The sequence below is a fragment of the Denticeps clupeoides genome, chromosome 3 (genome assembly GCF_900700375.1).
Source record: "Denticeps clupeoides chromosome 3, fDenClu1.1, whole genome shotgun sequence".
Taxonomy (NCBI): domain Eukaryota; kingdom Metazoa; phylum Chordata; class Actinopteri; order Clupeiformes; family Denticipitidae; genus Denticeps; species Denticeps clupeoides.
In genome coordinates, this window is record NC_041709.1 from 13,908,042 (window position 1) to 13,931,354 (window position 23,313).

The 23,313-nt window shown below is 43.3% G+C and overlaps 1 protein-coding gene across 6 annotated transcripts in view; it reads left to right on the plus strand.

Annotated features, from left to right (window-relative positions):
• mapk10 (mitogen-activated protein kinase 10) overlaps window positions 1-23,313 on the plus strand; it is a 46,586-nt gene that overhangs the window by 17,273 nt on the left and 6,000 nt on the right. For 4 of the 6 annotated variants that reach the window (XM_028971130.1, XM_028971126.1, XM_028971127.1 and 1 more), the window contains exons 3-12: window positions 3,346-3,515; window positions 10,735-10,864; window positions 12,075-12,133; window positions 13,445-13,583; window positions 13,741-13,906; window positions 14,361-14,432; window positions 19,865-20,047; window positions 21,371-21,495; window positions 22,921-22,984; window positions 23,100-23,177. In XM_028971130.1, the coding sequence (XP_028826963.1) occupies window positions 3,346-3,515; window positions 10,735-10,864; window positions 12,075-12,133; window positions 13,445-13,583; window positions 13,741-13,906; window positions 14,361-14,432; window positions 19,865-20,047; window positions 21,371-21,495; window positions 22,921-22,984; window positions 23,100-23,177 (1,186 nt within the window). Of the gene's footprint in view, window positions 1-3,345; window positions 3,516-10,734; window positions 10,865-12,074; window positions 12,134-13,444; window positions 13,584-13,740; window positions 13,907-14,360; window positions 14,433-19,864; window positions 20,048-21,370; window positions 21,496-22,920; window positions 22,985-23,099; window positions 23,207-23,313 lie in introns of all 6 variants that reach the window. The other 2 variants (XM_028971132.1, XM_028971131.1) reach the window with 1 other exon arrangement.

Here is a 23,313-nt window from a genome sequence, read left to right on the forward strand (position 1 = left end):
CCTACCCGGGGGCTCTATGGCGCTCCACCCCTCTGGAGGCAGACGCAGGCCCATGCCTGGCCCGCCCTCCTCACTGGCTACCGGAGGACCCAGCTCCATCGCTTCCCCACCTCCCCTCCCCTCAGGAGGAGTCCCCAACCCGAACTGCACCCCCCCAAAAAATTCTTTGGGGGAGCACCCCCCCCGGCTGGACTTAGGGGTACCTTGGGGCTTGTCCACCTCGCCTTGGACCAGCACATTCGGGTCAGGAACCTCCTCCCTGGGGTTCGGCTCCGCGGCTGGGTCGCCATCTGGTGGACACAAAGAGGGGAAGTGGGGGCGACATACGGACACATATGCCACGCACACACACACAGACAGAGACAGACAGAAGAGAGGGTCGTCTGGTTCCCTCTCTGAGCTCTCCGGGACCTCCTCAGGGGGCACAGCCAGAATCTCGGGAGGCGCGACCTTCTCGTCGCCCGCCAGTGCTTGGTCTTCTTGCCCCGGATCCTGACTGGCGCTGGATGTGGTGGAGGGGCAGAGTTCGATCCCTGGCTCAGGCTCTGGCCGATCAAACTCCGCCCTCAGTCTCTGCTGGAAGTCCCGAAAACTCCTGTCGGTCTCTCCCTGCTGCCAGGCAGCGTCGCTGGAGATGGTGGTGGGCGTGTGGCGTGGGGGGTGGTGGACGTCTTCTCCAGCATGCGGGGGCGCTGGTGATGCGCTGCCGTTCAGCTGGGGAACGTCCGAGCAGAGGGAAGGCGGGTCGGCGACTGGAACTGGGAGGGCATCTTCCCTGTGAGGCAGTTCCGACAGTGCAGTTGCTGGTTGGCGACCTCCTGTCGCCCTGTTCCACCAGCTTACGCCCGCATCGCTGTCCTCCTCCTCACTGTTGTCGCACCTCTGGGACTGACGTGTGTTTCCACGGACCTCGCAACGGACGGGCACGATGGGCGGAGCCATCCCGGCACCGACTGCCCAATCGGCGTCATCCTCGTGTTGGTCCGTGTCGACCTCATACCCTCGGAAGTCACGTGGATCTTCACGGATGTCGCGACAATCTCGGACGCGCGCGCTGGGTGGAGCCATCCCGGCCCCGACTGCCCAACGAAAATCCACGTCATTGTCGCTTTCGTCATCCGTGTCCTCCCACCTGTGACTCCGAGGGTCGTCCACCCTGCGGACATCCTGGACCCAGGGTGCGATCAACTCCCAGGGACAGTACTCTGGCCATTCGGGCTGGAGGCTGCCCATCCCCTCGCTGGAGGGACGCCGCCGATGGGCGGAGCCCAACTCTCGTCTCCCGTGCTCTCGTCGTCGTCCGTGTCGTCCCAGTCCACGGGGAGCCTTGCCAGCAGAGCGCAGAGTTCTTGGCTCGACATGCCGAAGATCGTGGGGGTCGCATCTTCTGCGCTCGCTGCCCACGTCACTTCCTCGCTGCTGCCGACGCCAACGTCCTCGCTCCGCCCACTCACCCGCCGACGTTGTCGCTTCCGGGTTTCGCGGAGTTTCCCGGGGGTGACGTTATCACGTGGCGCCGCGTACCACGGCTTCTCGGGGAGAAAACGCTCCACCAGAACGGGCGGCGCGTCTCTCCCCTGGTGTCCGCGTTCGCCGCGCCGCGTCCTTCGCGGCGTTTCTTCTCCTCTGTTTTTTACCTCTGCGCTTTTGGGTGGGTCGCTGGCATTCTGTCACGTCTACGGACTTACGGGGGAAGGAAGCGCAGAGGTCTGACATGTTGGGAAGGGGTTTTTATTAACAAATAAACAATAAAGAAACACAAATAAAGACTGGCGCGGTGGCCGAAAACGATTTAACTTAAATAAGGAACTGAAACTAACCCGTAGGCGTGTGGCGATTGCCAGAACTCAAATTACGAACAGTGTTACCAACTAAAGTTCACGAAAATGCCAGCGACCCCGAACGGGCGGACACTTCCGGCATTTATGGGGCGTCAGGATTGCATTCCGGTGTGGAGCCCAGCTGCAGGCAATCCTGACATACATATACATATACATAAAACATACATGTACACAATCAGCATAGACAGGGTGTGCAGTCTTTGGAGAAATGAGGGATGACTATAATCACTTGCTCATAAAGAGCTCCTCTCAGCCCCTTCACCCCATTTCATTTCAGTAAAAGATGGCAATTACTGCAGATCTTTGTTAATCCAAATCTAATTTTCTTTGTCAGGTTCAGACTCAGCTGGTGGAGTTAGAGAAATGGTTCATGGACTGGCCTTGGTCTTCTTTTTCTGGGCTTGCCTTAAGTTCCTATCCAATAATATTATACAGCCTTAGAGACCTGGCCCTTTTCCTCTAAAAATGGACTCTTTACGCAGTCATCCAATTGGTTTCTTTTTACAGGACCATGGTCTGGCATGCAGTGATAACAACGAGAGGTCAGTTTTGACCTTAAACTGACAAGCCGTGCCAAGAGACAAGCACTTTGATTATTTTTAAAGGATAATCTTGTGACCTTTTTGTGGGTTCTTATTAAAATGTGCCATTTCAGCCCAATCTAGAGACTCCACAGAGATGGAATTCTCTCTCTCAAAAAAAAAAAAAAATCCCCAGCCCACACCAGATAAGATTACGCACCCCTGTCTTAGCCCATGGATGGATAGCTTGTATTAGTATGAGTACCCAGTGAGCTTCATCAGCTCACTTTAGATAAAGTATGGAGTTCTTTGCTCTTCCTGACCATTTTATCTCCCAGTCCTGCACTTCTGGAGCATACGCTGCAAGAGCTTAATTTTTTATTAAGACCCTTAAAATTTCACAACAAAGCTTTGATTAATCTGGGCCATACCAAAATTGCAGTTTTCTACAGTTCTACAATATTGTTGAATTGACCCTTTGAACACTGACTTATAGGCAGTGTTTTTAAACTGGGGCTAAGTGTGGTGCTGTGCACTAAGTGTGGGGTTTGTTCACTAGTGTAAGCTCATTGGCATTCTCAGGTAGAGGGTATTTTTTTTATCTGAACAGGTAGATAAAAACCACAATCTTTAATAATGAAACTAAATTTCTCTTCTTCAAAGTAACTATCATGCAGTTCTTCCATGTTTCATCTAAGCCCTGATGATGTCTTTGGCATTACAGCCCCTCTGATAGGGTGTTGGTAGCCTAGTGGGTAACACACTCGCCTATGAACCAGAAGACCCAGGTTCAAATCCTACTTACTACCATTATGTCCCTGAGACACAATGGTTAACCCTAACTAAGGGCGTCTAAATGCTGTAAATGTAAATGATAGCACCTAGTTGCCTTAATACTTCTCGTCTTTGTTCTGTTTAATCTGCATTTCCAGCAGCAAACATTTGAATGTAATCAGGCTTTTTTTATGCTTTTGTCTCTGCAGGGATTTGGTAAACAAGTGGATGTGTCATACATCGGTAAACATTACAATATGAGCAAAAGCAAAGTAGACAACCAGTTCTACAGTGTGGAAGTGGGAGACTCGACCTTCACAGTCCTCAAACGCTATCAGAACTTAAAGCCCATTGGCTCTGGGGCTCAGGGAATAGTGTGGTGAGTATTTAAAAATGACTATAGTCTTCAAAAATGATGGGATGTGTGCTAACATTCAGCAGCATCTTTAAAGATGCAGAAAGATGTGTGCCATAATAGAATTTTGATGAGGCCTGTTTAACATAAATCTGTACGAATGTGAGTGAGTCTTGTTATCGTGGAACTGTTATGAATTCTGTGCCTGTATACATTAAAATATTTATCTCTGCGGCATCTCGTTAGACACAGAGGAACATCGGGCTCGCCTTAACCCTTCAGGGCAGCGTGAAAATGTCAGACATCACATCCCTTTCCCTGATGCCATGTCAATACCCTGACATGCCATAAAGATCTGACACTTGGCTTTGAAGGCGGGGTTTCCTTTGGAGCTGTCAGCCATGTCAAAATTCTGGAAAAAAAATGTTCTCCACCCCGTCCTGATCTTTTATGTCATCTTCTGTCCCCATGCTTTTCCAAGGCGATTGAGAAAATTGGTACAGGAGGCCAGGCAGGACTGGACTACTAATCCAGGGGTCGGGCATCTTTGCAGGCTGCTGGAACGCAGTCTGGCGGATGGACAGTTCTGATCTAATTTGCTGCCTTCCATCAGCGCATGGGTCATTAATACGGCACAATTGTTACACATGGCAACCCCATTATTAGGACAGAAAGCAACACTAATGCTCAGGGACAGGTCTGAAAACAGTCGCTGCTGAGGACAACATCCTGTAATGTCATGATGTTATGATGGTAGTATTCTACTAAACCGTTGTTTCCTAACCAGTTGTCACCATGATGAACAAAATAGGGCCCCTTCAAAACTGTGGCCTTATTTAAGTTACTATGAACATTTTATAAAATGATGTTGTTATATTCAGAAGGGTGGGAACAAGAACAGGACTGCAGCATAATCCAAAAAAAAAAAACCTCCCAGCATCTGTCAGCCTGTGCATTTCTCTCGGTTTAGTCTGTAAGCCATCATTATGTCATGCTGTCTGCCTGCCAATCACCAGTTTTGGTTTTTCAAAGCTCCTGGTTTTTCAATTTATTCTCTCTGTTTATTGGAATCATGGCAATGAAACCGAAAACAGCATATGCACAAAGCCACCAACCAGGGCAAAGTGACATTCTCAGAATCATCATGCATTATATAATCTGTTACATAAGGAACATTTGACTGGAAAAAGGGTTGTGATCAGTCCACTGATTAGTACTCTTTCTATATATATATACACACACACACACACACATACACACACACACACACACACACACACACACACACACATATAAGTAATATATTACTGCTATAAAGAGTGTTTTTCCATTCAAAATTACCTGCTCTTCAATATGCTTCTAATCAAATTCAATTATACCAATATGATTAAACAGTCTTTCATTTATTTTAGCACCTCTCACTGTATAAACCATAATACGCAGGTTTTCCCCTGTGAAATTTGAGAACCGTCCTATTCCTTTGTTGTGTATTTTTAATGTGCAGGAGAATCGAGGTGGTGGCTCTTACCAAGCGGTTTTATGCAGTGCATTAGCACACTGAAGGATGTTTAGCATGACCTCATCTCTCGCATGGCTCTCACAGTGATGTGCAACTTTACTCCCATTGGCCAGAGCTTTTCCTGCACACTTCACTGTTTCCATGGCCACTTCAGCGCATTTGACGACTGCCGATTATAGTATATACGTTTTTAAAGGTTACACTCATATTGGACTGTTTAATACCAAGAACAAATCAATGTTTGCTTATAGATGTTACCGATGAACATTTTTATTACAAAATAAACAATATGAAACTACCCATTGTAGCAGTAACATATTGGAGACAGCATTATGATGGATTAGCTTTTAGAAAAAAAACAACAACTTGTATTTGGTGGCTGCTGGGTATCCAGCTGTGAGGAAAATGTGCACCATAAAACCTGCCTTTACTCCTGAGATCTGCAAATGGCCTCCCTTTAATCTCATCCTCAAAGTCAGTGCGCTGCTCTGTCCTTTGTTGCTGGTGTGTGCGTGGTGGGTGGGCAGAGGCTTGTGGAGGGGCTTTTCCTAACCCCCTCCCACCTAGAACTGTGTCCTGAGGCTGATTCTCCCTGACAGCCATGCTGAGGCCATCTGGTGCTCATTCACACCTGCACCGAGAGGCACAGATTCCTAACCTGCCTTTCGCCTTCCAGTGTTGCAATTAGCCCACAGTTAACAGGGCTCACCTTTAAAGCCATGCCTATTAGCAAGTAAAAATTTATTAGAAGACACATTTCCATATGAACTTGTTATAGAGCAAAATAAGGTTTTATTGATCTTGGGGGAAATTTACAACATAATAAAATATGTAGGATTATAGATTATATAGATAACGAGACAAAATGTAATAGAGAAAAACAGTCAAACTAAATTAAAATGTAATTTAATGCATAAATCATATATTAATGTTTAAAATAAATTTACACAATTTTTGTTTACTTCTTGTTTGGGGTCTGACCTATGACATAGATGTGACATTCATCCTAGTCAGAGACAATTCCAATATAAAGTCAAAGATGGACAATGAAGGGGATTTAGGGGCTGATTGCAGATGGTTTTGTGGTTTCTCCAAATGTAGACAGCGTGCCTGAATCTGGACACATCCCTTTTTGCACAGTACCATGTGACATGTGTTTTTGGGGAGAAATTATTAAAATAAAAACTTTGCTGACTGTATTGAGAAAACCCAAACAGTTTTCACTGAATTAAATTTAATGCCGTATGAAAGTCTCCAAAGTGTATATAAAAGACCAGATCATCTCCATGTCACTCCCCATATGGACATCTTTCCCACACTAATATTAAGAATCTATTGAATTAACTGTATAATGTGAAATTAAATAGTTACCCTTTTTTAAATAAATTGTTCTAATGAAAATTTTTGCACATATGCAGTATTGAATAATAAATTGTAATAATAATAGACGTACAGTACCTGTGTTATGGATGTATGGACTGGATTATGGAATAGTGTACTTAATTAGAGTTTTTTTGTAGTCTTGTAGTCTAAGATTGTAGTCTTATGGCAAATGGAGGTAATCACCTACTGTAGCATTCCTGTCTTACTCAGTGGTGTAGAAGACAGTGTTTTCTTAAGTAAAAGAAATTAGGTTATTCAGATGTTATTCTGCTGACCCTGGCTCCATTATTTGTCTCCTTTGCGCCACCCTATTCTCCGCGTGTCACGGCCATTTGGCATGACGAGGGAGGTGAACTGAGACGGTGACAAAACTAGACGAGGAAGAAGGATTCATTCGCACAACATCACGATACAGGGGTTTAATATGTGAAAAACAGACATCCGGTAACTCGTGAACATGTAACATAACAAAGACATAACAGACATGAACAGGGCAGCTTTATATATCAAACACAGGTAAAGACGATTAGGAAACATTACACAGGACTAACGTGAATCTCTGGATCATGACACCCTGTACCATTTGTTAGTTCAGTGAATTGCTTTTTCAGTTCTACTTAAACAAAAATGCAGTAGATAATGGCGCAACTATGCCTGTAGTAACCAAACCCCATCTTGAGTTGATTATCTGTGGAGGGAATAGCCTGCGGAGTGGGACGTAGAGGAGAGGCAAGTGCCTTGTGGAGGAGGGACACGTGAAAGACCAGGCTTACCCGCATGGTGCGAGTGATGGACAGCTGGTACGCCACTCAATTAACTTGTTGGACTATGTGGAAATGTCCCACATAGCAGGGCCCCAGCTTCTTGCCATTGGAGGGCATGGGCAATCGACAACCACACTTTGTCACCGGGGTTGCTACAGCAAGGTGGGTCTGCGGTGCCCGACGGCCTTGCTACTCATGAGGACGGTGGTGTGATTCAGGGCCCCATGGGCCTGGTCCCAGGTGTGGTGGAGCCCATGGTGACAGGGATCGAGTCGGGAGCAAGGGAGCATCAAGCGGCATGGCTTTGGCGCGTCAGGAGTAAGGAAACACAGAAAGTACCGTAGAAGATGGTGGCTATATGGGGGTGTTCAGGTTCATCTTCAGCAGAAATGGGTCAGTACCAGATCGTGCAGTGGGTCCGTGGGGTTTTGCAGGCTCATAATCCAGAGGCAGGCTATAAGATGGCAGCATGTGATCAGTCAGGTCTGATGGGCAATCCAGAAGGTGAAGTTGAGAAGAACAAAAAGGGTCATAGCCAAAGGTAGCCAGAAATGCAAGAGAGCAAGGAAGGGACAGCTTAGCAGCGATAAAAGGATGAATGACATTAACAAGAGTGAACATTTACCCAGGTTGTCGATCTTTGCCCTGTACTTCAGGGTCAGTGGGTTCAGGGTGTGCCTGCTGGCAGCGCAGCAGTGAAGGATGCATGACAGTTCTGTTTGTTTTATCAAAGCTTTCCGTATTTCTTCTCAGGCCCTTCTGGTCAACAAGATATACCAGCAGGGAGGAAACAACATCAACATATAAAAGCTTTTGATTATTTTCTGTTTTGTGTACTCCGTTGGGGGTGGGGGGCATTGTATTTGTTGTGTCACTATGGCCTTAATGTGGTCGACATTCACATTTACAGCATTTAACAGATGCCCTCATACTGACATACAATCAGTAGTTACAGGGAAAGTATCTTTGGAGACCTTCAGGGTTAAGTGTCTTTCTCAGGGACACAATAGTAGTAAGTGGGATTTGAACCTGGGTGTTACCCTCGTCTACTACCTCAACACGTACATTTTTAACTTGTGTGTGAGCTGTTTGGATTTAGATTATGTCTTATGATATTTATGTGATATAGACATGACAAAATGTAATAGTGCACATAAACTTTCACAGCACATAGCAGTCAGAGAATATCTGTCTCCAGATGTCTGTATTGTAGCAACACCAATGAATAAATTGAGATGTTATCACAACAGAAGATGGCGTGTTTAAAGCAGGGTCACCAACATTGGTGTTGCAGGACACGCGTCCTGGGTTTTGGCCCTCATTTAGCACTCCTGATTCAGCCGTGCTCCTTCAGGTGTGGTGGAACCTGGCAAAAACGCATCTATGCATCTACCGGATCAGGATTGGATGACACCTGGCACATGGCATCAGGTCATATGCCCACCAGTATTAATAGCGCAGTTCATTAATTTATTTAGTTATTAATTTCTCACATAAATCACAATGATCACATTCACATTGATACCAACATGATTTTTTTCCCCATTATGTAATCTACTGTTTTTCAAAATGGATTTGCTCTCTTTTCTGATGTTTGGAATATGGTTCTGAACATATGATTCATATTAATATAAAATTAATCATGAATTCCATCATATTCCACATGTACTATCTGTAATCTATCACAATTTTGCTAATATGGCCCTTGATTAAGTAGATACATAATTGAGATTTTTTTTACTGTCAAATAATTCATATTGTAAAATCCATTAATCTCCCAGCAATTTGGTGATACTGCATATACTCTAGAATGTTATGAAGAGTGATCAGATGAATTGCAAAGTCCCTCTTGAAAATGAACTTAATCCCAAAAAAACATTTCTATTGCATTTCAGCCCTGCCACAAAATGACCTGCTGAGATCATTTCAGATCTCCTCTCATTAACACAAGTGAGCTTTGAGGAGCATAAGGCTGGAGATCATTCATTCCTGCTGACTGAGTTAGAATAGCAGACTGGATGCTTTAAAAGGAGGGTGATGCTTGAAATCGTTGTATTTCCTCTGTTAATCATGGTTGCCTGAAAGCAAACTCGAGCAGTCATCATTGCGTTGCATAACAAGAGCTTCACAGGCAAAGATATTGCTGCTACTAAGATTGCACCTCAACAAAAAGGAGAGATGTTCAAGTGTTGTGAAGAAGGCTTCAGGGTACCCAAAAAAGTCCAGCAAGCCCCAGGATCGTCTCTTAAAGATGACCTGTGGGATCGGGGCATTCCAACAAACCATTCCAACAAAGGAATGGAAAGTCAATTAACAGCATATACTTCAAGTAATTGTCTATAAAAACCTTTGAAATGTATAAAATACTTGTCATTATACTTCAGTACACCACAGAAAAAACTGAACAACAAAAAAATTAGTATTTGTGTCTACACTGTAGATGGAGTTTTAGGGAGGTGACGTGAGTACAGAGATAGGGGGAGGGGGGACACCCTCGGGTGTTTGCAACAATTAAGTTGCAAAAATATCCCAGCCTTTGTCACACAGCTACTAAAGAAGGAAAGGCACTAGTGTCTAACACACGACAGCTGACAGAAACCAGGAGCAGGTGCACTTGCTTGTATCTGCATGAGTTCCCAGGCTCCCCAGTGGCCGTTCTTGGAAGGGCTGCGTTTAAATATCCCATGATGCCATTTGAGAGGTGGGGTTGCAACGCAGCTGAGGCTGTCTCCTCTCCCTGTGTGTTGAGGGTTCATTGTTGTCGCTACACCAGCCCCATTTGTTCTCTCTAATGAGTTTACTAGGCTACTGATTAAAAGGCGAGGGTGCGATTAAATGGTAATGTGGTTTTTATTTGCACCCTGTTCTGCATTTTTTGTTCCTTGAGGGAGGCCCGCTTGGCTCCAGCTGCAGCATGCCGTCTCACCATGTGTTTAATGCACTTGACAATTTTTAATAATCAAATAATTCATATAATTCATATACAATTAGGCTCACCCATCACTCTCTTTCTGTGCCGTACCTACACACAGGAAGCATGATGGAATCCTCTGAGTGGTTTGGGCTGCCACGGCTGATAAATAGTTAATGATCAGAGGTGTTCTGCCGGGGAGGAGCGGTGAGCTGGGGGAGGTGATGGAAGTAGGCTAAACGCAGGAGCACTGCATCGTTTTCGTTGTTCGCCAGTCTTCAGGCTGTTGGTGGGAACAGCACACAATAAATCTGCAAAGCGTCATTTCAGAATTCCTGTCTATGACCAGAGCAGCGCACATTTTTCAGCACAATACTGTACTATACACGTCAATGATCAGATATTAAGAGTTCTCCACTGTTTTTCAATTTCTTACGGTGCAAGCAATCTAATGGATGAATGTGATCTTTTGCTGTTCTGCTTCTAATCATAATCATTCCATCTAAATTCTGGAATGTGTCATTGGGGCCTCCTTTAAATTCTCAGAATAATCAGACAATAAGCAGATTTCATGTGAGGTTAATGTATTCCTGCAGCGAATGCATCCTTGCAGCCCCTGCATCCATTTGGCTCAGTGTGTTTGTGTGTGTTCCCTCCCCTCTGCAGCGCCGGATACGATGCTGTCCTTGACAGGAATGTGGCCATTAAGAAGCTCAGCAGACCGTTTCAGAACCAGACCCACGCTAAACGAGCATACAGGGAGCTGGTGCTTATGAAATGCGTCAATCACAAAAACGTAAGTGGCTCCCCGCCGCAGTGGCCTGTGGCTAAAGACACCTATTTGTATTCTCTGGCATGTGCCTGTATGTGGAACATCATGTCTCGTTTCCTGATTTACATTTCGTAGCTTCCTCTAGCTTGAAATATTGAAAGATCTCTTACACATTATTCACTTATTCACTTCAACTTGCATTAGTCTTTGATCTGAAGCAGACGGCTTGTGGGTGCCTATTTAAAGCCGCCATGAAGACAATCAGTTTTGTGCATCCGACAAGCTTGGCCTGGGGAAGTGTGTTGAGAGAAAAGGGGAGAGGGAGAAAAAAGAAAGGATGACAAAGGAAAAAAAAAACAGAGGGGGATAGTGCATGAGAGCTCAGGGATTTCAGGGCTCCTTTTTTCCCTCCGCTGCAGTTCCTCTGTGCTCTTATTTTTTTCCTTTGCTATGTGGAATCACTCAGTGTTGTAATGTCTCTCCATCTTTCTCTCTTTATCAATCTGTCTCTCTCCATTGCCTTCTCAGACAGCAGTGTCCTTGAATCAGGGTCATTGTCAACCCCCTACACACATACTCCTAATTCTCTCCATCACTCCCTGTGTTGGTAGTTTGGAGGACAGGGGTGGAGTGCTTGCCATAGTTTCCAGGGTGTATGTGCATACTAACCAGTATACTTACTGAACAGGAAGAAAGTGGTTAATTCTATCGAGGATCGTATGTTAGTCTCTGTTAGTCATTGTACACTACCAGTCAACAGTTTGGACACACCTACTCTGTGGTGGTTTTGGAGACTAAGGTGGTGCCATTTTGAAGAATACGATGCAAGAAGCATATTTAGTATTTTTGTAGGAGGAGAAAGAGAAGTATGTTTGATGAACCTGTTATTTCAGAGTCGCTTCTTTTTACCTACATGGCTGCTTTGTTCATTATCGTCATCAAAAGCTGCTTCATGAGATGCTCATTAACATGGGTGAATAATAAGAAACTGCTCAGCATAAACCTTCAGGACTGTTAGAAAAATCCAACATCCCTGTTGTCCAACTTCAGGTGGTCAAGAGAAGCCAGTGGTGTCAACTGTTGCCATCACACCAAAACATCATAGTCCTGTGATTTCAGTTTTGTTCTATAATGTTAATGCAAGACCATAAATGAGTAGGTGTGTGCAAATTTTGGACTGGTTGTGTATATAAATTTTTAGATTTATGTAATTTTCCATCCTCTTGTTTTTCAGATTATCAGCTTATTAAATGTTTTCACACCACAGAAATCTTTAGAGGAGTTCCAGGATGTGTAAGTATTTCTTAAAATCATTATAAACACAATTAAACTTAAAAACCTAAACCTAAAAAAAGGGCACTATTTTCAAACTGACAAAGTGGAGCTCAGTATGGGTAGGACGTGTTCCCTTATGTAAGGTCAAAAGTTTCATTAGGATTTACATCAATAGATAAAACAAGAAAGACCCATTTTGAAGAAGAGTAAAAAAATGAAATGACTGGAGCCCAATGAATGTCAGCTCTCCCATATTTCCTCATTCTGGACGATTTACACCCATTCCTGTTAATACATCATTAAAGATCGTGCTTCTTTCTTGTCACTTTCTATATATTAATGCAAAGCACTTTTGAAACTGCTTATCTTCATGCCCATGGTGATGGTAATTCAAGGCTGGTTTTGGGCTAATCTAAAATGCCACAGAGAAATGTGCACTTGCCCACAGGCCATGAAATCCCAGAGTGCATTAGCACAGTACTTCTCTTCACACACTGTGCTCAGCAAGTCTGGAAAAAAAATCAATGCAGTCAGTACAGTAGAGCAAGGCACAGTTCCTGTGGACCCATATTAAGGGCTGAACCCGAAAACAGCAGGACTGGACTCCACTGAAGTGTTGATAATATGAACCTGGAGTGATTGCATATACCTGGTTATAGATGAGGTGTTCAGATTTATGAATTACAGGAACAGAGGGATGGGGAAAGGGGAATAAGTCAGGGTTCCAATACTTTTTTGAGACTCTGACGAGGGAAAGGGAACCGGAGATTTCCTCACAAAAGGCACATCTGAAACAAACTGTACACATTGAACCGATTCTTACGCAAATCTGCAAACCACATGCAAAACTTGCCATTTACAGTCAGATCATGGACCCATCATGGCATGGTGGCTTTTATGCGTACTCAGACTGAAGATATTAGACAACCGAGGGTTCAGACATCATTACAGAATGATGAGTTTGCTGCATCTGTAAATGCTATGTGGCAGGATGCTACCAGTGCTATTTCACCGCGAATCAAAGTTTATGTTTTAAGTGGAGAGGCGAATTACTTGGTGGCATAGTAATGTGCAGTCATCACTCGCAGAGTAGCCAAACGAAAAAAAGTTTGAAGCCTTTTGTGAAAGGCATTGCAGTGTTGTCATGGGATTTTGCAAACGACTGATTCCTGCTGATAACTCAATAGGGCCAATTTAGACTTTAACTGTTGTGCATTGTGCAGCACTTGTAAATCAACAGCTTGACTGCAGTGAGTCTTTTTCTTATCTCTTATTTTTCTTATCCCCCTGACTTTTGATCTCAAGTTTTTGCTGTCATTTTTTCCGCAGCTACTTGGTTATGGAGCTCATGGATGCCAACCTCTGCCAGGTGATTCAGATGGAGCTAGACCATGAGAGAATGTCCTACCTACTCTACCAGATGCTGTGTGGGATCAAACACCTGCACTCAGCTGGCATCATCCATAGGGTAATGTGTCGCTCTTCTCAAGTAAATCAGGCATGAAGCATTGTAGTAGGATCTAGTGTCGGGCCACCCATTAGAGAGACCCATTATCCCCAACGATTTATCTGTTCTACCACTGATCGCTTTTTGCGATGTTCTTATTTCTTCTTTATCCTCACAGGATCTGAAACCTAGCAATATAGTGGTGAAATCTGACTGCACGCTTAAAATCCTGGACTTTGGTCTGGCAAGAACTGCTGGCACAAGCTTTATGATGACACCCTATGTGGTGACACGCTACTACAGAGCACCAGAGGTTATTCTGGGCATGGGTTACAAGGAAAACGGTAAGGATAGATTTCACTTTCTGTGCGTGTTGTGCCAGGAACGTGATTATTTGCTACATTGTCAACCCAGCTGAAGTGAATTATAAATTGTGGAGTTAGACAAATCAGGTTCCCAGTTGCTGCTTTACTCCTCTGGAGTCTCTGGATTCTGACCTCTCATCGATACTTTATTCAGAGAAGGGTTGGGGGAGGAGACGGGGTTCAGGGCAGTAGCGGTGGGCTATAGATTTTCTGCCATCAGCCACATGCCCTTGAGGCTTTCCACCGCTCTGCCTTTGGTCTGGCAAATCGTAATTTGTTTGTGTTAACCATATCATTTGCAACTAATTATTTCTCTATGTCTGAATAACCACTGCTTTCTCTAATGAGTCTCCTTTTCCCTGTCATTAATGCCTGTTTTAACTAACACTAACCCCTTCTTTCCTTCTGTCTGCTCTTTTTCTGCTACATGCAGTGGATATATGGTCAGTGGGATGCATTATGGGAGAAATGGTGCGCCACAAAATCCTCTTTCCTGGTCGGGACTGTATCCTTGATTTTACTATGAAGTTGTTTAGATGAATTAAGCTATAAAGTGAAGCTAAAACTTTTGATGTTGATTCTTGCCATTCAACACATAAATAATGAATGAACATGCATACTCGAGTTTAGGAAAAAAAAAAATCAATTTCCAATACCATTTCACATTGTGCCATTGATTGGAATAATAACACTAAATTACACAAAATTACACTTGTAAAGTCAGTTTTGGGACCCTGTAGTTGACCATTGCTCGGTTCATGGTGGCTTTTTTGTGATGGCTGAAGCTTCATAACAGAATATGTTAGGACTCATGGAACTGTGAACATAGTAAAGACATACATTCCAGAGGGATATTGGGATACCCAGCAGCAACCATTGCAACATCGTTAGATCCCGAAACAAATTATTTGTGCCGTGGGCATGAGCTGGTGATCAAAGGAGGATAATTTGTTTTTAATCTGAGGATTTTTTGGGCTGCTCTATAAATATTTAACTGGTTATCGTTTCATCTGCCAGGCTGTCCTAAAGATAAACACCTCCTGAGCACTTTACAGCATCTAATTTGGCAGTGTGAAGAAAGCAGTAGGATTAAAACATAGGCTAGTTCTGAATTCTGAATAGTTCTGAAGCAAAACGTGTAAGCATCCATAATGGGGTAGACATTGTTCAGCTAATATACCTGAAGTGAATGCCAGATGCTATTGGTGTAGGTGTTGGCACAGTGGGTTTTCCACAGATTCAAAAGTTCCAAAAGGCTTAGCATTTTCATCTGAAACGAAAACCTGGTCAGCTAACAGTGACTATTGCAGTGATGATTCTGCGTGAACTAGTAAGACATAGATAAAATAAAGATGAATAAGACAGATAAAACAGCTTAAACATCAGGTCACTTAGCAGCTCAAAGCTGAAAGAGCAAAAGTGGAAAGATTCCAACCCCACGCTACCATGTATAATCCACATCACATTCGTTTGCAGTGTTGTGCACTACACTGGACAGAGCTGAACGAACGTATTCGGACTTCAGCCTTTTTGACACTGACATTGAGAAGAAAATATTCATGTCCGAATTCATGCTGAAAAACATACTGCTACTCCTGCAACATTCAAGCATTATATCCAAAATGTTGCACCTCTTATTGATCAGTAGAAGTTTCATAGCTATAAGTGCATTGAGCATTTCTGCCTCTACATGGACCATTAAAAACACAATGAGTCCAAAGTGATCTAAGTGCTGTGAGCTGCACTGACCATATTATTGTGACCATATTAATGGACCATTCAAGAATTTAGCTGCATATAGGTGCTGCTTTATTACACAAGTTGCTGTCAGCAAATCTACATACAAAGCAGCGAACATCACTATCTGTGTAAATTCCAGCACAGTTGGACATAGACATTTGGTGCCGGGCATCTTGCTTAATGAATATTTATGACTTTGTTTTAATTGGATCATTTTGGGACCGCTTCCTGGCGTGCATTCACACACTGCAAGGTCATGAACCACGGCCCACGGTATTGTGGGTAGAAACGCCCCCTCCCCTGCTCTGTTCTTGAGCTGTTAATTAGCGTTTATGCTTCGGGTGTGTGCGTGTAATGTAAAAATGTTCCTGTGGTTGTTGTGTAATAAACTGCTTCGTTATGTATGGGGTAGGGGGAGTCTCTGAATATAAGTATTTGAATAGTCATTCATTACTTTTACGGGTGCACCTGCAATGGTTTTCTCTGGGGATTTTCTCATGGACTGAGAGCATACGTCGGAATTTTTCTAATGAGAACAGTGGGACGATTTATTGGGCAGAAAGACATTTTCTAGTAATTTGCCTGCTGTGCTCTAACTGTTCATTTTGTGCACCTTAGCACTTACTTTATTGATTTGCTGGACTAACACGGCTAATTGTGGGCTTTTAAAAGAGAATTTGCCATCTATTTAAATGACCATGTTTTTGTTATTTTAAAACCATTAACCTGAAATATTTATCTTAATAATCTAGCTCTCTGTGTGCCAGATTAAACTTCCATTAGAAAAATATGCTTTATAGAAATTGTGTCCTGTGCTCAACTCCATCCTGCCCTCTTAAAGGTTGCCAGGAAACAGAATAAGCAACTTTCAGAAAAGATAATACTTTTTTGAAGCTCACCAAGGTCTGTTCAGGTTTTAAACATGAAAATGAATAAAGGAGAACAGCTGACAGGTATGTTAAATGGGCTAAGAATCAGATGTTAGGTGGTCAGTGGAGAGATGCGTGGTTCGTAGAAGGTTGGCGAGAGTGATACAGATTATGAGTTTTTGTGACACGTGTGTGTGTGTGTGTGTGATATCTGTATTGACACTACATGGCTGTGTCTGCAGTGGACATGTGGTCAGTGGGCTGCATCTTTGGGGAGGTGATAAGAGGAAGTGTACTGTTTCCAGGGACCGACCGTATCCTTCCACCATGGCCACTGGCGCAATCTCCTCATTCATGACATTCTGCTGCAGAAAAACATTCAAATACATGACATTTTATTTAAAGTGACAGGTCAATTATAGTCTATTTAAGGAAGAAATGCTTGTTACAGAAGAAATATTGTGCTTATGTCAACTGTTCAATCAAATGCTTTGTAACATAGTATCAGAAACCTTTTGACAAGCAGATTTCCATTAAATTGATCTGTGGCTCTACCTCATTATTAAGGCTTGTCCACATCTGCGGAAACAGAGTGACTTGATGCAAGAAATTGTTCACAATATTTAAAACAATAAGAGGTCGAATGATTGTCACAACCGAAGGAGGAGGGAGAAGAACGACAGACTCCGAGAAGTCCAGAGAACGAGAATGTATATAGTTTATTTTGGGGAGAACAAAATCAAATCCACCCTGCCTTGCTCTGTTCCTCACCCTGTTCCGCTGTAAGGAACGTCTCTGTGCTGTGTGACACCGTGGCCTGCTTTGTTTAGCTCCCAAGTTCTACTCCTTGATGAGAGCGTCACAGCTCGCTGGAGCACAGCAAGACACTGGACTGGCCTTGATTAAGATTGATCTGTATTGCAACAAAGACAAATGTTTTATAGACAGCAAAAACCAGACTCAGGCCACACATGGGACGTGGGGACTCCTCCGGTATTCACGTTGGAGAACTGCTCTGTAGAATTCCGGCTCACACGGGATTAAGTAGGGGAGAGGATGACACATAACAGGCCGCACCGGACACATTACACAGTCAGGATTGCTATCCGTGCCACAGGGATACTATGGAGGTGATGTGTAAAGGAACCCACCACCCGGAAGTGCACACTATGACAGAAACCCTAATACTCAGGAGAGTGTAAATATATATTGAATAGTATTATTTTTGAAGAATATAAATTTTTTTTCAGCATGTATCAGCAGATATCACTTCTCTTTACCATCACGACTGCTTTGCATGTGGCACCATCTTCAGCTTCACGAGATGCTCATTAATATGAGCAAAAGAAAAGCAAATTCGCTCAGCGAATTCTTTGAGACAACATGTATCATCTGTCTTCTTATCTGCAACTTGGGTGAATTTCCGGTCCCATGAGACAGGGTGGGCCTCAGGAATAAGATCAACCCCACAGGCATGGATGGCAGATAGATGGCAGTACAAAGAACCATGGCATTCCATGAGGCTGAGGTAATGAGTCTCAGAACGTCCTGATGCCCATTTGAATTGGCACCCCGCTGTGTGAATGCATCGGGTCTGGGAGGGAGAAAAGAAAAAAAAGTGTCACGTGATGCCCCCAAGGGTAACCGGGCAACATCATCTCCACCCCCCACCTCGTGTGCATTCTCTGGCTTTGTTGCTAGGCATCTCTCATCTCCCGGCATCTCAGGGATTTCTATTGACTCACAGCTCAAGCATGGCCTGTCATTTTATTAGACTGTTGCACTTTACTGTCACTGTTGTGGCCAACACAGGAGACTCAAGGCACTTTACTTATCTCATTCAGAGATACGGTGAGGGCCAGTAATTGCAAGAAATAGATGGTTGATATCAAGATCTTTTTTCTCTCCATAGCATAGATTGTCTGAGATGCTCAAATGGCAATGAAAGTGAAGCCAGGATTTAAATGGTCGTCTGAATGTCACCTGTTTTCAACCAACCAGGAGCTGGCCTGGGTCAGCTCTTTGCTAATGAGAACAGTAAATGGGTCATTTTGGACACCCAGGACCCCTGTAAAGAGTTCTGCGGCGACTTTATTCATTTTTAGCTGATTGTGAGCTGACGGAAGGCCCTGGTCCAAGTGCAGTGTGCAAACGGAGCTTCTCTTTCACTTGATGTGTGATGTAAACATGAATTATGTGCACTTAGATTTGTGTGTTCGCAGAATGGTGGCGATTGTTTACTTGACCTTGCTCCGCGACCCCTGTGTAGTCATTGTGCAGTCATTTAATGGGAGGATGCAGCCACCCGGAGGCATCTTGAAACGCGTCAGGTGTAAATATGGAGCTTGTGTGTGCTGCTGAGGCTGGCTGTTTAAATTTAGTCTCGGCCACTATGTTGTCACCAGAGTGTTTGCCATTCTTCAGATGTTTCTAGAACATGAATAAGTAAAATGCTGAGTGAACAGACAACAAACACACACAGATATTCCTTCTGAAATTTCCGAGTTGACTTGAAGGATCTGGATATTTTAATAAGCGGCTTCAGTCAAAACACATTTCAGTAGACTTTTTTTCTGTGATGAAAGATTGCCAGAGCCTTGCAGCTCCGCTGGGCTCGACCTCATGAATACAAATGGCGCAGGTCGCTCAGTGACAGGACAGCGTTGCTTGTGGATTTTGGCAACAGGGGACAATGGTGCTCTAAATGAAATGCAGCCAAATCTGAACTGGTGGTCGTCATCAGCGTCATGTGGTTGAATGCCTACTCACGTAGACCTGAAATACACAATAATTTAGCTAAAACAGCAGATTAAATCTGTCGATCATATTTGTTCTAGATCTGGAAATCCTTCTGTCAGGAATGGGGCAGTGCAGGGAAGGACACATTCGCACGACTCAGCATAAATGGGGATTTAATACAAAATAAACACATTACAAGGCATAAAAGACAATATATTGTGAAAGTGAATCGATTGTCATCATGAAACACTGCAGCACAGCATCCAGTACACTCAACGAAATCCTCTGCATTTAACCATCACCATTTAGCCTCAACCCTCGGTGAGCAGTGGGCAGTGACAGGCACAGTGTGTGGGGACGGTGCTTTACTCAGTGGCACCTAAGTGTTTCCGTGGCAGTTTGGGATTTGAACCGGCAGCCTTCCAATTACGTTCGCTTCCTTACCTGCTAGGCCAACCACTGCCCCAACAATCGAGACATGAAATCCTGGAGTACCTGAGACAGTACCGGAGACAGTTTCATAGTAGTTTTATAGTTGGTTGTAGTTGTGTGGTTGCCATAGTGTTTTCCTCAGCTGCCTTCTCTTCAGACATTGACCAGTGGAACAAGGTGATTGAGCAGCTGGGGACACCATCACCCGAGTTCATGAAGAAGCTACAGCCGACTGTGCGCAACTATGTCGAGAACCGGCCCAAATACGCCGGCCTCACTTTCCCCAAGCTTTTCCCCGACTGCCTCTTCCCTGCAGACTCCGAGCACAACAAACTCAAAGGTAAGCGTGGTTACACGTGTGTGAGACTGTATTTAAAGAACGATTGGACAATCATAGCTGTTCACTGAAAGATTCAGTTGCTGCAAAATCAAACTATCCACAATGGAAAAAACTAACTAAAAATATTATCTTAAGTGTAAATATACAAAAAATTATATTACAAATATTACAAATGCTATTAAAGGGATTATTATTGTTAATATAATTACTATGACAAATACTATGCTATTACTACAATTTGTACTTCTATAAATTATTAATAGGGAATTGCAAGAATCTGTCACTTAACCAGTCAAATGACAGTCATGGGAACATGGAAACAGGTGGTTCCATTCATAAATATTCAGAAGTTACTACCAGCTGATGCTCAGTCATTGAGTTCCATTATCTCCTACCTGAGAATCTTACTCGACTCACCTCTAAACCCAGCTGGTCAACTCGTCTCCACTGTCAGACTGTTTTCTTGCCACACAAACCCAGCTAAGACATTTGCCATTTCCCTACTGTGCGGCGTCTCGAATGCAAAAATGTATAAATGTTCTGTTGTATCAGTTTCATGCATTTGTATAGTAAAGCCGTACTATTCCACAATTGAGTTCACCACTCTCGTCTTTTGATATCCAGGTTAAACCGACGCCGTGACAGAATAACAACCAGGCGTTAACCCTTCAGTCCACTCCCAACCTCTTATTTATTGCACTTCGCATTCAGATAATTAAATCTGCCGAAGCCCCCCTTTTTATGTTTCACGTCGGGCCTTAGACCTTGTCACACAACCTGGATGCAGTGGCTCCAGAGGTTGCCACTGGTTATGGTTAGAAGTCAGAGCAGTGCTGAGTGGTGCAGTACAGGAGCCATCTTGATGAGCCGAGCTTCCGGAGGTGGCTGGCAGAGCTGAGACTGGCTGTGAGTGAGTCACAGGAGATGCCATTTTGGAGCTGACAGGGACAGGCTGACTGGTGGGGCTACCCTGGCCTCTTAGCATGAGGTGACGAGTAAAATGAGATTTATTAATGGACTGTATATAAAATGGTGGGATGCAAGAGTGAGCAGGATGCGAGGAGGCACGAGCTAATGGGAAAAATGAGACAAGGAGACAGGAAAGGAAAGCCTTGTGGTACTTTCTTTCACATTTTTAGTTTCATATTTTTAATGAAAAAATATTATTAAATCTGTTTATCGAGTATACACATCAAACACAGTAAACCATTGACTCCAGAATCATACATCATCATCAATCCAGCTTTGGGATTGATAACGAGATGAGATTTTTTTATCTGGGGTTCTTCCAGACTGTAACCCTGCTGTGTTTTCTCGCTGCAGCCAGTCAGGCTCGAGACCTGCTGTCCAAGATGCTGATTATTGATCCAGCCAAACGGATATCAGTGGATGAGGCCTTACAGCACCCCTACATCAATGTGTGGTACGACCCATCTGAGGTGGAGGCGGTGAGTATCCAGCGGCTGTGCTGTGGACTGCTCCGGCTAGTGTCTTAGCAGAGAACTCTAAGCAGATGTCACACTGCAGGATGCAAGGGTTAAAAATAAATATATTAATACAATACAATATTAAAGGTTCCCTTACATGAAATGTTTTTGCTTTTATATAGGTCTCAGTCCCCTAATACTGTATCTGAAGTCTCTCTCCAAAATTCAGCTGTGGTGCAGAATTACAGACACTTTTATGCAGTCCCACAATGAGATTTGCCCATGTCTGTAGCTTTAAATGGCAATAAGGAGGAGAGAGGCAGGATGAGGAGGAGAGCGACCTATAGAAATGACATTATCAACACCATTCAGTAATCACGATGTTTGGCCATAAGGGGACAAATACCAGATCCAGCCGCCTGCTCTGCAACTCTTTGAATGGTCAAAGCACTCTTTATACATATCACCATTTGTAGCCACTGCAGGACCATAGACAGGCTAGGGGAAATCGTATTAATGTTAAATAACTTCAAACGCAAAAGGGAGCAGAACCCGGAATAACAGTAAATTCATGTAGTTCATACAGGCCAGTCAATCAGGACACGAAACTGAGATAAAGAGTATACTACAAGTACAGATACAAAAAAACTAAACAGGAAGTTCCAAACTGTAGTCTATGGAGCTAAAGGCACATTCATATACAGCATGTTCAATGTCTGGGATTGATGCATGAAGAAAAGAAATGCGCAAACATAACGTACATGATATGATGATAAAGGGCAGACTGTGCACTCTGACTAATTAAGCAATTTTATTGATAATAGCTGTTGCCACTGAAGGGACTGTTGAGCTAACGGTTGCATGTGCAAAGGGTTCCTTAATAACATGTGGCATCTTGGATAATGGAATAAAATTGAACACCAAATTTACTAATTCTGTATGTATTACTAGTGTAATCATGATAGTTATGACTAGATATAGATGAACCATTGGCATAGAAATGAGCCATGCACAGCAGAGAATCAGGGTAAACATTACTGTGACTGCTTGCCTTGTAATAAAGCGGTTCATCATAATACAACTGACATCACATTGTAGTTTCTGACTAAATTACTGTAAATACTATAAAAATGTCTGACTAAATTCCATTTTTTTTGCATCAGCTAAGAGAGTAAAAAAACAAAATAAGCATGCATTTCTGTTTATTTTAAACATTTAATTCATGCTTCTAAATAAAGAAAACAGAATAATTAAGTGAAAGATTTCACATTAACTTGCATCATGTTGATTGAATTCAACACATTTCTGCACCACCCTGCAGAAGCTCCATGCACCCTCCACTTTCTGAACTATTGTGTTAAATGATATATTATACAGGTTCTTTGTTTGTGTTATTAATTGCGTTTATTGTTCTGCAATGTGAACATATACACATTTCATCTTCAGCCTCCTCCCCAGATTTATGATAAGCAACTGGATGAGAGAGAACACTCCATTGATGAATGGAAAGGTAAATAATAAAAAGAATATAATATGGTAAAAAATATATGAGAAGAATTGAATCCACTCAGTGACATTTAAAAGTTTTTTCCTGGTTTGTTAATCCTTTTCTGATTTACTTTCAGAATTAATCTACAAAGAAGTGATGAACTTTGAGGAGAGAATGAAGAATGGAGTGGTGAAGGGACAGCCCTCTCCTTCAGGTACTCTCAGTGCATAGCCTAATCCCTCTGTAAGTCAATTTACAAAATAATTGGGTTTTTTAAACGTGTACCCGAGACAACCATTGTGCGTAACCCATTCGTCTGTGTCTCCCATCCTGTCTTGTGAGACAACAGG